We start from the raw sequence: 14194 nt of genomic DNA, 5'->3' as shown, positions 1-14194 counted from the left end.
AGTGTTTAATTTATTCTGCATACTGGTACCATTCTGTGATTATTTTATTTGTTACAAATATGAGGAATGTAAAAACTGACATTACTAACTGCTTTTCCAAATTTTGTTTATTTCATTGCTCTAAAATAGAGAAAAGATAACAAAATTATCTCACCTAGCTGTTCTGGAGCTTCCTATAACAACTTCATGAACAGATGGAAATGTAGATTTCTGACAACTTTAAGGACTTTCTGTCTACATTTCCATGAACAACTATGCCAAGTCCTTCTGATGATGAAGACCATGTGATATGATAAAAGCCACAGAACAACTACTAAATTGACTTTGAGGTGAGAATGTTTTGTCACCTGCTGTTCGCAAGGTCAAGAGTGAACTCAAAAATATCACAACTGTTTAATATGTTTCATTCAGAATATGTGTTTTTTTAAAAATTATATTTGCATTTTATTAATCAACTAAATTCCATTCTGAAGGCTTAAGCTTAGAATCTCAACTGTTTGGCAGGACAAACCTTGGATGTGAGTTTTTTTGCACAGCAACATAAATTATCAGAGTTATTAATGCTAACACAAATTTAATATTCAAAACATAATCCTCCATTACACACACAGGAACATCTACTGTGCTAAAATAAAGGACTTATTATAAAAGAACTGTCACTCCTGCTGTGTTAGTGCAGAAAATACAACAGAACACAGGAAATAAAGCACTGAATAACATTTATTGCAAACATGTGAGGCAGGTGCCATTAAATAAAAGATGTAAATAAAAGATTCTACAAAGATATGTGTAAAATATAACCTCTGATACCTGGTAACCACATACAGACTGGATGTGATGTTACATGTAGGTGAAGAGCATTCTAGCAACTCCTTGCAGTTGCTTTAAAGACTGCGGTCAGCTGAATGTACTGTAGCTTTAAATTACATTGTTCTCTATTGGTCATTAAGGATGCCATGTTGTAGAAATTTTCCCACCGGTAAATAAACTTGTGACAACACCTGTGTTGTAGGTTACACTTGACATTTTACAAGATAGGATATTCATCGATGATGCTCAATATCTGTAGAGTGCTTACTTTGATCTTTAATGTTAGATTTTAGTTTAGATCTTCTCTTTACTTAGGAGTTAGTGACAACAGACACTTTCAGTTTATAATTGTAGCGTCCATCGTCCAATGAAGTATTGATAACACCCTTAGTATTTTACAAATTAGAGTTTTTTTATTTGATGAACATGGACGCTGATACACAAAAATGAACTAAATGGATTTTATTTATATATATATATATATATATATATATATATATATATATATATATATATAAAGCAAAACAACAGTGGGGCCAGAAATTCCTACTCCTGACGCTGCCAAACACCACTCTGCCCTTAAGCCTATTGCACACCTCATCCCTGAACTCGACCCTGATGCATGGATTCTCCTTCTCCTTTGCTGGGATGCCTTACAAGTCTACAAGGTGAGAGACCAGCATAATGGGCCAAACAATGCCCCTTATGCCCAAAGACTTGACCTTGGCTGGGTTGTAGTTGGAGAAGTCTGTCTGGGTGCAGCTCACAAGCCTAAGGGAGTCAGCACATACTGGACTAATGTTCTGGAGAATGGCCGCCACTCTCACTTCAGCCCCTGTCCCAACCACCTCGTTTTGAAAGAGAAGCTCATAGTAAGGACAAGCACAAAGACTTTCAGCTCTCAAAACCTTCAGTGCTCTCATTTCTCTGACAGCCCAGTTCAAAATGCTGGTGATTGTTCAGTTTCGGCGTATACCACCCACGCAAGCCTGGCCAAATCTGAGTCATATTTGTCTCCAGTGCTCAACATCTCAGCATCTCATTGAACAATTTGCTGCTCACAGGACCAGACTTAAACAACAGCTTGCTGGGAGTACTAATGTGCTTTAGGTGTGAGCAGGTAGCCATCACAGCAGATACTGATAAATTGTTCCACAGCTTCGTTGTCAGGAAGGACCACAGGCACTTCCTCAGAAGACTGTAATTCAAAGACAATGACACCACCAGAAAAGTTGCGGAGTACAGGATGAAAATCCATGTATTTGGCAATTGCCCCTCTCAGGTGATTGCTACCTATGGGCTATGGTGAGCAGCTCTATATGGGGAGGATGAGTTTGGAGGAGATGTGAAGCAGTTCATACACACACAGGGACTTCTACATTGACGATGGATTCAAGTCACTGCCATCTGCAACTGCAGCCATCAATCTACCGAAAGCAGCCCAAGGTATGCTTGACATTTCCAACCCGAGACTCCATGAAATAGCATTCACTGCATTCCCATCAACAGACCATGCAAAGGACTTGAAAGACCTTAACCAAGAAATCTACTCACCTCCTGTGTAGCACAGAATGAATTGCTTGGATAGATTTAGTGTGAGATCTAGAACAGTTTGAAACCCCTTGAACCTACACCGCAGCCTCCTTCTCCACTGCTCAACATACAGAGATCCACATATTTTTAGACACTTCCATAAAGGCCATCACAGCAGTGACATGCCTCAAGGTGATGGATGCTGAAGTAAAGTGCCATGATGATTTCATCATGGGGAAAGCCAAGTTAGCCCCCATGTCGGTCCATACTATTCCCAGACTTGAGTTAGGTGCTGCTGTCCTGGCAGTGGAGATTGCTAAGCTGGTTGCGAGTGAGCTGGACATCAACCCTGACAGTCTGAAGTTCTATACCGACAGCAAGGTGGTGCTGGGATACATCTATAATGAAACCAGGAGGTTTTATTTGTACATCAGCAACAGGGTGGAACGGATAAGGAAATCCACATGTCCTGAACAGTTGCATTATGTCCACACCAGTCAGAACCCTGAAGATGTTGCCACTAGGTCAGTGCCTGCAGCTCGACTCTCAGACACCAACTGGCTTACCAGTCCAGATTACCTCGCACATTCTGTGGAGACAGACAAAGCTGAAGAAACTTCCTATGACCCCTTTTCAGTGCTATGGCCTCTCTCATCCACATCGTTCAGTCCTTTAGGTCTGAGAATGATAGCAACAAAGAAGATTGCAATGGTTAGCATCACTGTTGGAAGCCTCACACAGCTGATACACTGTCACAAACAAAGGCTATCGTCTTTGGATGTGTACAAAAGGAGGCGTACCAAGCTGGGGTGTCCTGTTTGAAGAGAGGGAAAGTCATTTCCAAAAATAGTCCCCTGAGGAAGCTTGATGGCAATGGACTCCTGAGACTAGGTGGTCGACTACAGCATGGTCTGCTTGAGATAGAGGAGAAACACCCTCTCATCAATGAGTCCAGTACTTTGCAAATGCCTTTGGGAGAGATGGAGGTGAGAATATCTCTCTGCTCTCCACAGCCAAAGCAAGTGGCAGTCAGCCCAACGTCAAGGAAGGAGACATGGTGCTGCTCAGAGACACTCAGGTGAAAAGAAACCAGCAGCCTATGGCTCTCATCACCAAGGCTCACTCTGACAGCGATGGGAAGGTCAGGAAGCTTGAGCTAAAGGTCACCAAAGGGGGCACTTTAGGACCTTCCTCACTGACTGAAGTAGTGGTACCTATCCTCCCCTAAGTCCCCCTAAGCCTCTACCATGGACAGTTCCTTGCCTTATTTTCTTCAGCCTGTTGGACTTTACTACAAAATTGATAGTGGTATTGTGTACAATACCAAGCGGGGAGTGTGATGTTACATGTGGATGAAGAGCATTTTAGCATCTACAAGTGGTTACTTTGAAGACTGCGGTCAGCTGAATGTACTGTAGCTTTAAATTACATTGTTCTCTATTGGTCATTTGTGATCACATGGGTAGGGTCATAGTTTGAGACCAGCCATTTTGACTTTAGATTTTGTACAGTAAGGCACTCTAGAACTCTCTCTCTAATCCTTTGCATCCACATGTAGTTCAGCCATCTGTCTAATTATGTGGTATCAAGCGGGTATTTACATTTCTACACTCTTTAACTTAAGTTAAGAACATTTTCTTGTGTATTTATTTTAAGTATCGCGGTTTCGGAAAAAATACGGAAAAAAAGCAAGTTGACGAAGATAAGTAAACAGGCCTCAACTTCACTTCCACGTCTGAGTCATCATTTAGACCTTTCAGTGCCTAGTACATCTGTTTAGCTATCTTTCAATTTGTGTAGAGCCACGCACACAGGATACAGAATAGTGGATCATCCTCCACCAGAGGAACATTACTACCCCTCCTCTCTATCAACAACTCATTGATACTGATGTGCACATTCAGGATGTTTTTCATATACACAAGGTTTTAATTGCTTTTTCAGTGAAAGGCAATAGTTATTGTTGTGATATATTTTTTTCCCAAAGTAGCTAATTGTGTAGACATGTGGCAAACCAAGACTGAGGTAGATATTCAACGAAACAAAGACTTTCAAAAAACACGCATTGAAGTCACTCAGCACGACATGAGCTTATGAAAGGAGTAGAGCGGAGATACAGAGAGAGCAGCAGGCAAACATTTTTAATCCGAGAGACCATGCTGAGAGGCTGATCCATATTCTCCCTCATTACAAGCTTATTTACAAGATTAGATTATATGTGGCAACAGGATCAACTTACATTACTGTAAAATATGCAATAATGAAATATGTGGATGACGTTATTGTTCTAAGTGAATTTTGCATTATTTGATCAGCCTATCTGAGGATGTATAACAGCATTTCCAAAGGATGCTAAAACCTGCCACACCTCTATCCTTTGAGTTTGCGTTCATCTGACATTTTCCACTTACAATAAATGGATTTTAACTTGGAGCGATGTAAAATGACTGGCACAAAATTGCAAGTGAAGTGGGCTGTGACATCAGCAGCCATTTTGTGTCCTCTCTAGTTATCATACTGTTTAGCTAAATTGAAGTCACAAACCAGTGCACATTAATATTAATACAAGCTAAATTCAATATACGGCGAGAGTTGCTCTCATCAAAAGCAAAACCAAAAAGTTCAGATCACATTTAGTTTGCTGATGCTGTCTCATTCGAATTTGGTCAAGGTCGGAGTTATTGTCTCTGAGGGGAACCCATTAAGCAGAATATGAAAATGAGTGTGATGAAAGGACAGAAGCCAATAGAGGGAGGGGTTTTATGTAGCCTATAACCCAAAGAAAGATTGTTTTTCATTCACATTACAAGCAATAAGAAAAAAAAAAAAACATGTCCAGCAGGGGGCTCTTTCAACTCACAAATGAAGTCAGTGGCACCTTAATACCCCTCTAAACCCACTCACACTGATAAAATTGAGAAGAGATAAAAAACCAAGCCGGCATGCTGAGAGAAAATACAAAAAAAAAAAAAAGTCCTCTGTAACTTCAGGGTGAGATGTAAGTTATAATTTACATGTGTAAGAGAAGCATGATGACTTTCTGTGATGTGAGACATGAAGTAAAAAAGTGTCAAACAGATCTGAAGGATGAAATACAGACAGAATTGAATTCTTAGTTAGAAAATTTCAGATACACCCACATAGCTTTTCAAACATTAACCACAGCAGGACACTTAAAAGTAAAATTAAAGCCTTTGAGTCCAACTCTATTAAACAGCACTCAAAATGAAAAGCTTGAGGAAAGTAATACAGGCCAATTATCTATTTATATAAAACTTAGATTTACTTTATTGTTTTGAGTTATTAAAAAATTTAGGCTATGGTTCAATGAACAAATTGGGGTTTTCCTTTAAAATCTTCAAATAAGGTATTAATTTAAATCCAAATTTAAGAGTTATTTTAATGAATAACATATTATCTCTTATCTTTTTATCTTTTCAGATTTAAAGATAAATCATATGGCCTGTTTAGGTAAAGTTGACTCAAAACCTTCAACTAAATCAAAACTCCAGTCTTACGGCACCCAAAACTCAATGATACATAGTGACACACAGTGCTGGTCAGTGAAAGAGAAAAACCAGGAAGTTACTGTTAAATAAACAAAAAGAAAGTTCAAGTAGATTTCTGAGTACAGTGTTTCACCAAAACAAAATGTCTGACATTGCAGTGTAGTATTCTGATTACCTTTGTGTGGCTGGAAATCAAAAATATACATATAAACCATGCAGAGGAATCATCATACACCACACCATGTAAACAATAAATATTAATAAATCACCTCAGACACAAAAAAAAATCCAACATTTGCAAACGATGTATGATCAATAACAAAAGTGAGAACCTTAATACATCATTACAATGATATAACTTGCTTATGTAATTATATTGTCAGGTCCCATTACAAGCCCCATTAGACAGGGAAAAAAGAAAAAAAACAGTCACTCGTTTAACTTATTAACAGATTAATTAACAGTAAAGTTAAATGTGAGGTCACGTCACAGTCGTTAAACATAAACAACAGTTAAAGTACATTCTTTTCATGTGTAGAAATCTGCCCTTGATGTGTGTGTGTTTTACAGTATGAGTTGTAGGTTTTTCTATTATAAAAGCTACGGAAAACCTCACTGATGAGCAGTCATGTATCAATGCATAACCTAAAGAAAATGGAAGACATCTTTAATTATGATTATACCAGAGATTCTTTAAAAAAAATGATTATCATGCACAATGCAGATCTGTCATGAGTAATCGTTTAAAAAAACTATTAATAATCCAGAAATGTGTGAATCCACCTTCTAGTAGTAATATTACTCAATGTCCATGCTACATTTACTACAATTATTAGTACCATCTTTTAAATACATTCTTAAAATAAATAATTTCTATATCAGACACATCGGCTGCACTTTGGTTGCAAAAGGAGTTTCAAAAATCCTATTCTCTCACACCCACACATAAAACAAGTACATTCACTCAGTTAATCTCTGTCTCTCACACACATACACACACACACACGCACGCATGAGATGTACCTTCTGCCAGCACAATGGCTTATCTGAATAAGAACAGAAGAGTGCATAGGCATGCCCATCGAGGAGGCAAACAAATAATTAAGATCATGTTTTCAGACAGCACTGCACTTGATGAAAAACAAAGTCATTTCATGGTCTTGAAAGACATAATGAGAGCTGACAAGGAATGCATTACATCACAGTAGGGGATGTGAAATCAAGAAATAACTTAAAAGTAAAGCAATGCAAAAAAAAACAACAACAAAAAAACAAAAACAAACAACTCAAAGGTTTTCTATCACATTCAAAACAAACCCAATAGCAATCCTAGAAAAAAAGCCCCTACTGCATCCAAATGTTATAGTGAATCGAACAAAAGAGGTCAGTTGTGAGTGTGTTTGATAAACCAGAGCGGAGGAAGCTGTCAGATACAGTGAGGCCATCTCTCTCCTGTTCTGTATCGTGTCTGGCTGCAGTACTGAGCTCGGAGCTGGACGGCCGTCATCGCGCCAGCTTAAACCGCTCTGCTGGGGTTCATAAGGATGGAAGAAGACAGTCACTGGGGTCACATGTCCCGGGAGGTCCGCGGGGCCCCGGAGAGCCAGGAAGGCCCTGAGAAGAAGTGATCCCAGGAGGGCCTTGACAGAGAATTAGACATTATTAATTCCTGCTGCAGGCTGCACTTTATCATTGTTCAGTAGAGCCATTAGTGATAAAATTAAAAACTGTGGTTTGGCAGACGCACACGTTCAATCACACAAACACACACACACACACACACACACACACACACACACACACACACACACACACACACACACACAGTCATACACTGTCCATACACACATTAGCTATTTAGCTATACAGAATTGGATTTGGGATGTTGTGAGAAGCTGCATATAGCACTTTTTTGTCCCATGGAGGCACAGGGTTGTTTTCTTTGTGCAAATGGTAACACAAGGAAGTGTGTTGTAGAGGAACATTGCTATAACTGATTTTGCATACAGAGACACATCGATATCAGAAAAATATTCTTAGTGACATCCCGATATTGATTTCACATGTCCATCTATCCTCCAGCCCAGGTTAGGGTGAGGTTATTAAGATGGCATAACCCTGACAATAACATATAATGTGTTTTGCTTTAACACCAGCAGGCATTTTTAATAGTAGTTTTCTTTTTTCTCAAAAGCTGTGTATCTAATTTACAATTATTGGAATTCTTTAATGTCACTGTAATGAAAATGAAGGACAGAGAAAGTACATTTCCTCACTCTCCAATATGATGAGGTCATCGTAGCAGATGAGATGTTACTTAGCAACAGCTAGTACGAGTGGCAAAGCAATCCACATGGCTTCTTTGTCTCTCAAATTACTGTAGGATGTCCATACAGCACAAACACAAACATACAAAGTCTTTGTTTCTTTCTGCCAAACTTAACACTTTCTTCCCGGCTTATCTCTCCAAGCCTTTAAAAAAAGCCCTCCACTGCAGTCCAGGCTTAGGAGTGTCCATTACATCAGTCAGACCACTCACAGCACAACACGGGAGCCTGCCTCCTCTACAGTTTATACAAAGGGAATCACAGGTTCTGCCTTGTCCTTTTCCTCCCTCTGAAAACACAACTTGCCCTTTTCATCACTCCCACATCCATCTCCTCCTTAGCTGCTCACACACAGTACTATGGCTACTCATACCGTCAGTATCAGTGCAAATTCGTTCCATTTGGTAAATCAGTGTATTCAGGTGGCCACCATCAAAGTCAAAAGTCCATCAGGGCACAAAGAGATGAAAGCAAAGACGGCAAATGGATATCGTGGTCACTCTCACAAATTACCTGAAATTATTGTTTTTTTTTCCTCCATTCACTGAGATGCTCCCTGCCTTTTCTCCAGTGTTGCAAAGTCCTCCTGAGAACCATCGACAAAGTTGTGACCTGCCACGAGTTCTCTTGCTCCCTTATAGTAAAACTGATAATGAGGAGTTTTGTGAATCTGCTGTATGTGACTCATACAGTCCACATGAACCTGTAGGTGATCCAGAGGATATCAGCTCTATGTGGATGTCAAGGAGTACAAGCTGTCCCTCATTAGGATTGGCCAAGAAATGGCAAAGGAAACACTGGCTGGCAGAAATGTTATGGTGTTATAGCTGCCTCTGTTATACAGGGCCATGTAAATCTAAGAGCACAGGGAAAACCAACACAGTCGGTCAGCACATTCATAGCAGAGAGTTCAAGTACTTTCCAACTCTCTCCACAGATTTAGCTGAAGGTGCTTCCTATCACTGCGCTTCCCTAGAGATGATGTCTTTCAACAGCTATGATTTGTCCTCTCCAGAGGACATATAGCCAAGTTCCCTTTGCCCTGCACATACATTATGCACATACTGTACATACTGTAGATAGGATGAGTGACTATCTGCCAGTCTGTGACTCCTACTGTCACAGGCTGGAAGTCAAGTCTCATCTCTCCATCAGGGTGTGGGAAGTTATTTTTTAGTTCACAGGAGCAGGGGACAAGCTGACATCTCAGGATGTGTTCAGTGAAAGTTTGCAAACTGTGCTTTTACTTGACAGAACATCACCGCTCTGTCACCGCAGCATTTTGTCCTCTGCTGGGGTCCCATTTATGTCACAGCAGCGCCTGAGTTTTGGAAACATAATGCAATCTGGGAGCTGTGCTTATCTCCAATATGTTGAGATATTAAATAAAGACTGAAAAAGACTTTAAGATTTGAGGCTTGACATGGCCCCAGCTCTCTGATATCATAGTGAGGTCTTACACCACACTTCCCTGTCTTCAGTAGATGGGTACTAGGAAAACCTGATATATCATGGTAGATGTAGGGGAGGCGAGGCTGCCCTGCCTCCTTACATTTTACTAGGCAATGGATGGTAGTTATTACATGGCTATATACTCTAAAAGTGTCAGTACTGAAAAGGCTTGGAATTAATATTTAAAGATGCATTTACTGATTGTTTGACAACTTCTGGGCAGCGGAACAAGTATGCTCTGTTTTGGTCTCCACCAACTCCTGAGGGAAATATCTGACTCTTAAGCTGCTAAATGCTCTACAGTGTTTAGCAGCTAGTCACTAACTTTGTCTGTCTGGTGTTTTTGTGCTTCGCAGGAAGCCTTCAGTGCATTTATCATTTTTCAGAGACTGAACCAAAACCAAAACCAAAGGAATTAATTAAAAGATGCTGAATTGCTCTGTAGAGCTGAGGGAAACTGCAGAGTTTAGCTCAACCAATAGCCCAAACATTGGTTATGGTTTCACCATAAACTTCCAAACATATACTGTAAATCACATTATTTAACTAGTATGCCCTTTTGATGCTAATATGTCTTACCTGGTGGCCCAATGGGTCCTGGATCACCTGGTAACCCCAGACCAAGCTGGCCTCGTTCTCCTTTCTGACCCCTGTATCCTGTAGACAGACACAACACTCTGATTGGACAAAGTACATATACTGGAAAGATGATGAAGACCTGTATGGTTTCACATTTATGGAGAGTGTACAGTTAGTAAGATTAGTACAAACGCCACAACACGTTGTAATCCAAGGACTTTCAAGATGAGGATACACTTATGCAACCTTTTCATCTGTCCAGGGACTCATACAGGTTAGCTTCTTGATGATATAAATAACACCAATACCACAATAATGTCAGGCATCAACTCTGCACTTATTTTGAGAAGAGAAGCTTTGGTAGTTCGTGTAGAAACAGGCTACTCTGGATTCCCAGTTTCAATCCCAAAGCTTTGAATAATAAAAGATGTACTGACATCCTGTCAAAATAGAAATCATCAAACAAGCCATCTGTGTGTTAGTGTTGGAAGAAGGAGGCGTCGTGGGCTTGTACAGCTTTCTGTCAACAATAGGGCCACAAGCAAATATCTTTGAAGATTTCAAAACAGAGCAAAGAGGCTTTTTTTCAATTCGAGGTCAGACACGAGGGTCACTAAAGGCATTCAGAATGAAAAGACAGACCTAATCAAAGGTTGGTTCATTCTAGAGGAAACAAATAGATGCAACAGATGCAGAAAACAATCATTTCTATTCATGATAACAAACTCTGATGCTCATAATGTTCAAAGGAAATGTAATTCTCTTTTAAACATAAACATGATCATAAACTGAAATAAAATTCTAGAGCATAAAAACTGATTTGTTTCTGTTTGACTACAGAAAGAAAACTAGATTATCTTGTGTTAATATATGTTATGTATTTTCTGTGATGGTGATTGGCTGTTGCATGACACAAAGCAGTGATGAACACAAGTGCATGCTTAGTCTGTCAAAAAAGATGCTGATAAGTACAGATATCAAAGCATTCCCACTAATCTTTAAATCAGTCCAGCTTGTGTTTTGCTTATAACAATATGCACACAAATGTATTTTTTTAAAGGCTTTCTCACTCCATGCAAAGCCGTTAAGTCTTTACAGTTCAAAAACAGCAGCATACCAAGTAAGAATTTGAGGGGCTGTGAAAATATTTCCCCATGAGGCACTTAAAGTAATGGAGTCTCAGGACCAGTGGTTGCATGGTGTGCATCAGAAACACTGACAGGAGTATCAAGCATTGCACCGCCTGGCCCAAAGGGGAAACGCTTCAACGCTTGCATGTCAGAGGAAATCTCAGAAAAAAGGCTTATGAATGCTCCAAAACTGAGTCTCAAAGAGAGAGGGGCTATCCACACATTGCCGCAATAATGAGACTTCTTTCAACACTCACAGAGCCTGGGGCATTCATTCAGGGAGCAGACGTTCCATGGAGAAAAGAACACTGTACCTTAAGCAAAAAAAAATACTGAATAGCACACAGGGCAATAAGCTTGGGTGGCACGCTGTATTGGTGCACTCTGATAAATCGAAAATGCCATAGTGTGTCTGTACTTGGTTGAAAACAAATTGTTTCTAGGGGCACTAATGGACAAAATACATAAATAAAAACAATCATTTTGCCACAGAGTTGCTTTTCATGCTTGACTGATAGGATTGCAATCCTGCACCTGTTGTGCACTGTCGTAAACAGTAAAAGGAACACCTATTTATTCATGCTATGCCTTATAAAAGGGAAAAAAACACCTTTCTTTGAGCAGCTGCTCCATCAAAGACCAATTACTGTGGGATATTTACTGATATTTCCATATTGTACAACACAAAGCAGAGCAGCTCTGAAATACACACTTAACAGCCTGATATAATAAGAGACACTTTGTTTCAGTCAGTATTAATGAATATACAGAAGACACTGAGATACAAAATAAAAAATGAATGTCAAAACAACAAAATGTAGAATTGATGAAATTTGCACTTAAACACAATGACTTACATCAGTGAGTATTTTCATAGCAATCTCAAAAGTAAAAAATGAATAGAATGATAAATGAACACTCAATTACAACAAAGGAGAAGGAAAAAAACAAAAAAAGAGAGAAATGATGCTCTTCAGCATGCATCCTTATGGGTATTACCCAACAGCTTGAGACTTTCACCCATGTGAAATCAAACCATGGCGAAAAAAAGACTGTGAATTCAAGAGAGGGGTTATTTTTCTCCATAAACAATTCATTTTGGCATATTGGAGAAGAAGTCAAATTGGATATTCCAGAGGAGCACAGTCTCCAGCGGAGGATGACGAGAAATAATGAGGAAATATTACCCCAAACTCTCTCCCCAGCTGAGTGGAGGCACAAGTCAACAAAGAAAAAAAATAAGAAGTTGTTGAATTTTTGATTTATCAAGGGAAATAACTTTCCTCTTTATTTTTCAATAAATATTTATTGCAAAGCTGCATTAAGAATCACCTATAAAACACTTTTGAAGCAGTAAAAAATAAAACAAGCAAGACAAAATCCAGGACATGTGTAATGCAAACGGCATTGACACAGCACAAATATTTATAGTCTAGTAGTTGCCTACATTAATGATATTATTCATGAATGAAAGCATCATTTTATATTATAGCAGTGGGTTAAAAGTGTAAATGGTCTTGAATAATGTGAGGTAGATACAAAGCTCAAGGAGAAAGGCCAATGCAGTGGTGCTTTGATCTGCACCAACAGGTAACACACCTCCTCCTCTTCAAATGTTAAGATACCATAGTTCTGCTGCGGACACAATACAATTCTAAACGAGTTTGAGGTATAAAGCCTGACCACCATTAGTGTAGTATGAGCAGTCAGAAAGTTGTATCAGTTTGATAAAGAATGTCCACCCTCTTTCCTGACTAAGCTCCTTTTGTATTTTAGAGCTTTCTTTCCTGGAGTGAGGTATCAATACTGGGGCTCTTTCCTGTCCACATTGATAATTCTTTCTCTTATTCACAGCCAATTCTTCGTTTGTCTTCATTTTTCCCAGAGAGCCGCTGTGCACCACACTCCTGGCCTTTCCTCTGCTTCCCGCCCCTCAGTCTGCATTGATATATGGGTCTAAGCAAGAGAAAAATACCCATGAATCCCTACAAAATACAATTGTCAGCCTGCATTGGTTCCCCACTCCGAATATAATCACCAATTCTTCATCCCAGCTTTTTATGTTAAACAAAACATCTTTAACTGAAGGCTGCTGCAGTTCACTTTGAAAAGTTCATGTCAACCTGCAGCCTTGTGTATATAGTTGTAAATGATGCCTCCTTCAAATATACATGTTAGGTACAACATACTGTATGGTAGTTGGACTAATTGGTATATTTAAAGCACAAAAGAGGTGTACACACACATATACATACATAGATAAATTACATCAGACAACAAAGGGTTAATCCAGTTTCACCAATAGTTTTGAGGAGTCAAAGGTTAAGAGTGTTATTTCTAATTCATATTTTAAGAGAAGGTGGTGTTAACATCCAGCACCTCACCCTGACAGCCTGAGCTCCTACCTTGAGGACCAGGAGGTCCAGGCTCTCCTGGCGGGCCTGGTAATCCGTCCTTGCCACGAGGTCCTGGAGGACCTTGGACTTGCGAAGCTAAGATGCCTGCAGGTGTCTTCTGCTGCATGGCAACGCTTGATAGCTTTTCTACAAGGCAAGAAAAATAAAAATTGACATTTAGAATGTTTGGATAGATAACAGAGGGCAGAAAAACATAGAATACAGATGGACAACATAGAAAAAAACATGTAAAATACATTTTGATCAATTTGTACCTTCAAAGATCCTCAATACTTCATTTTTGATAAACATTTTGAGTTCTTCCATGAAGCTGGAATCATCCTGTATTTGGGGAGGGAGAATAATACACACTTTACTGAAGCATTTTTAACAACAGCAATAACAACAAGAAAAAAATACAATTAAGAGACAGCAGTAAGTCATTTTTCATTCACAAT

General features: G+C 39.3%; 1 protein-coding gene across 1 annotated transcript in view; it reads right to left on the bottom strand.

Annotated features, from left to right (window-relative positions):
- Window positions 1–5081: 5081 nt before the first annotated feature.
- LOC121911328 (collagen alpha-1(XIX) chain) overlaps window positions 5082–14194 on the bottom strand; it is a 95256-nt gene continuing 86143 nt past the window's right edge. The window contains exons 50-53 of the mRNA XM_042432693.1: window positions 14012–14078; window positions 13746–13883; window positions 10211–10288; window positions 5082–7492 (exon numbers count right to left, since the gene is read on the bottom strand). Of these exons, the coding sequence (XP_042288627.1) occupies window positions 7389–7492; window positions 10211–10288; window positions 13746–13883; window positions 14012–14078 (387 nt within the window). The 3' untranslated portion in view covers window positions 5082–7388. The remainder of the gene's footprint in view (window positions 7493–10210; window positions 10289–13745; window positions 13884–14011; window positions 14079–14194) is intronic.

Source organism: Thunnus maccoyii, chromosome 14 (genome assembly GCF_910596095.1).
Source record: "Thunnus maccoyii chromosome 14, fThuMac1.1, whole genome shotgun sequence".
NCBI lineage: Eukaryota > Metazoa > Chordata > Actinopteri > Scombriformes > Scombridae > Thunnus > Thunnus maccoyii.
Note: the sequence above shows the minus strand (reverse complement) of the source record. Positions and strands in the feature narration are given on the sequence as shown.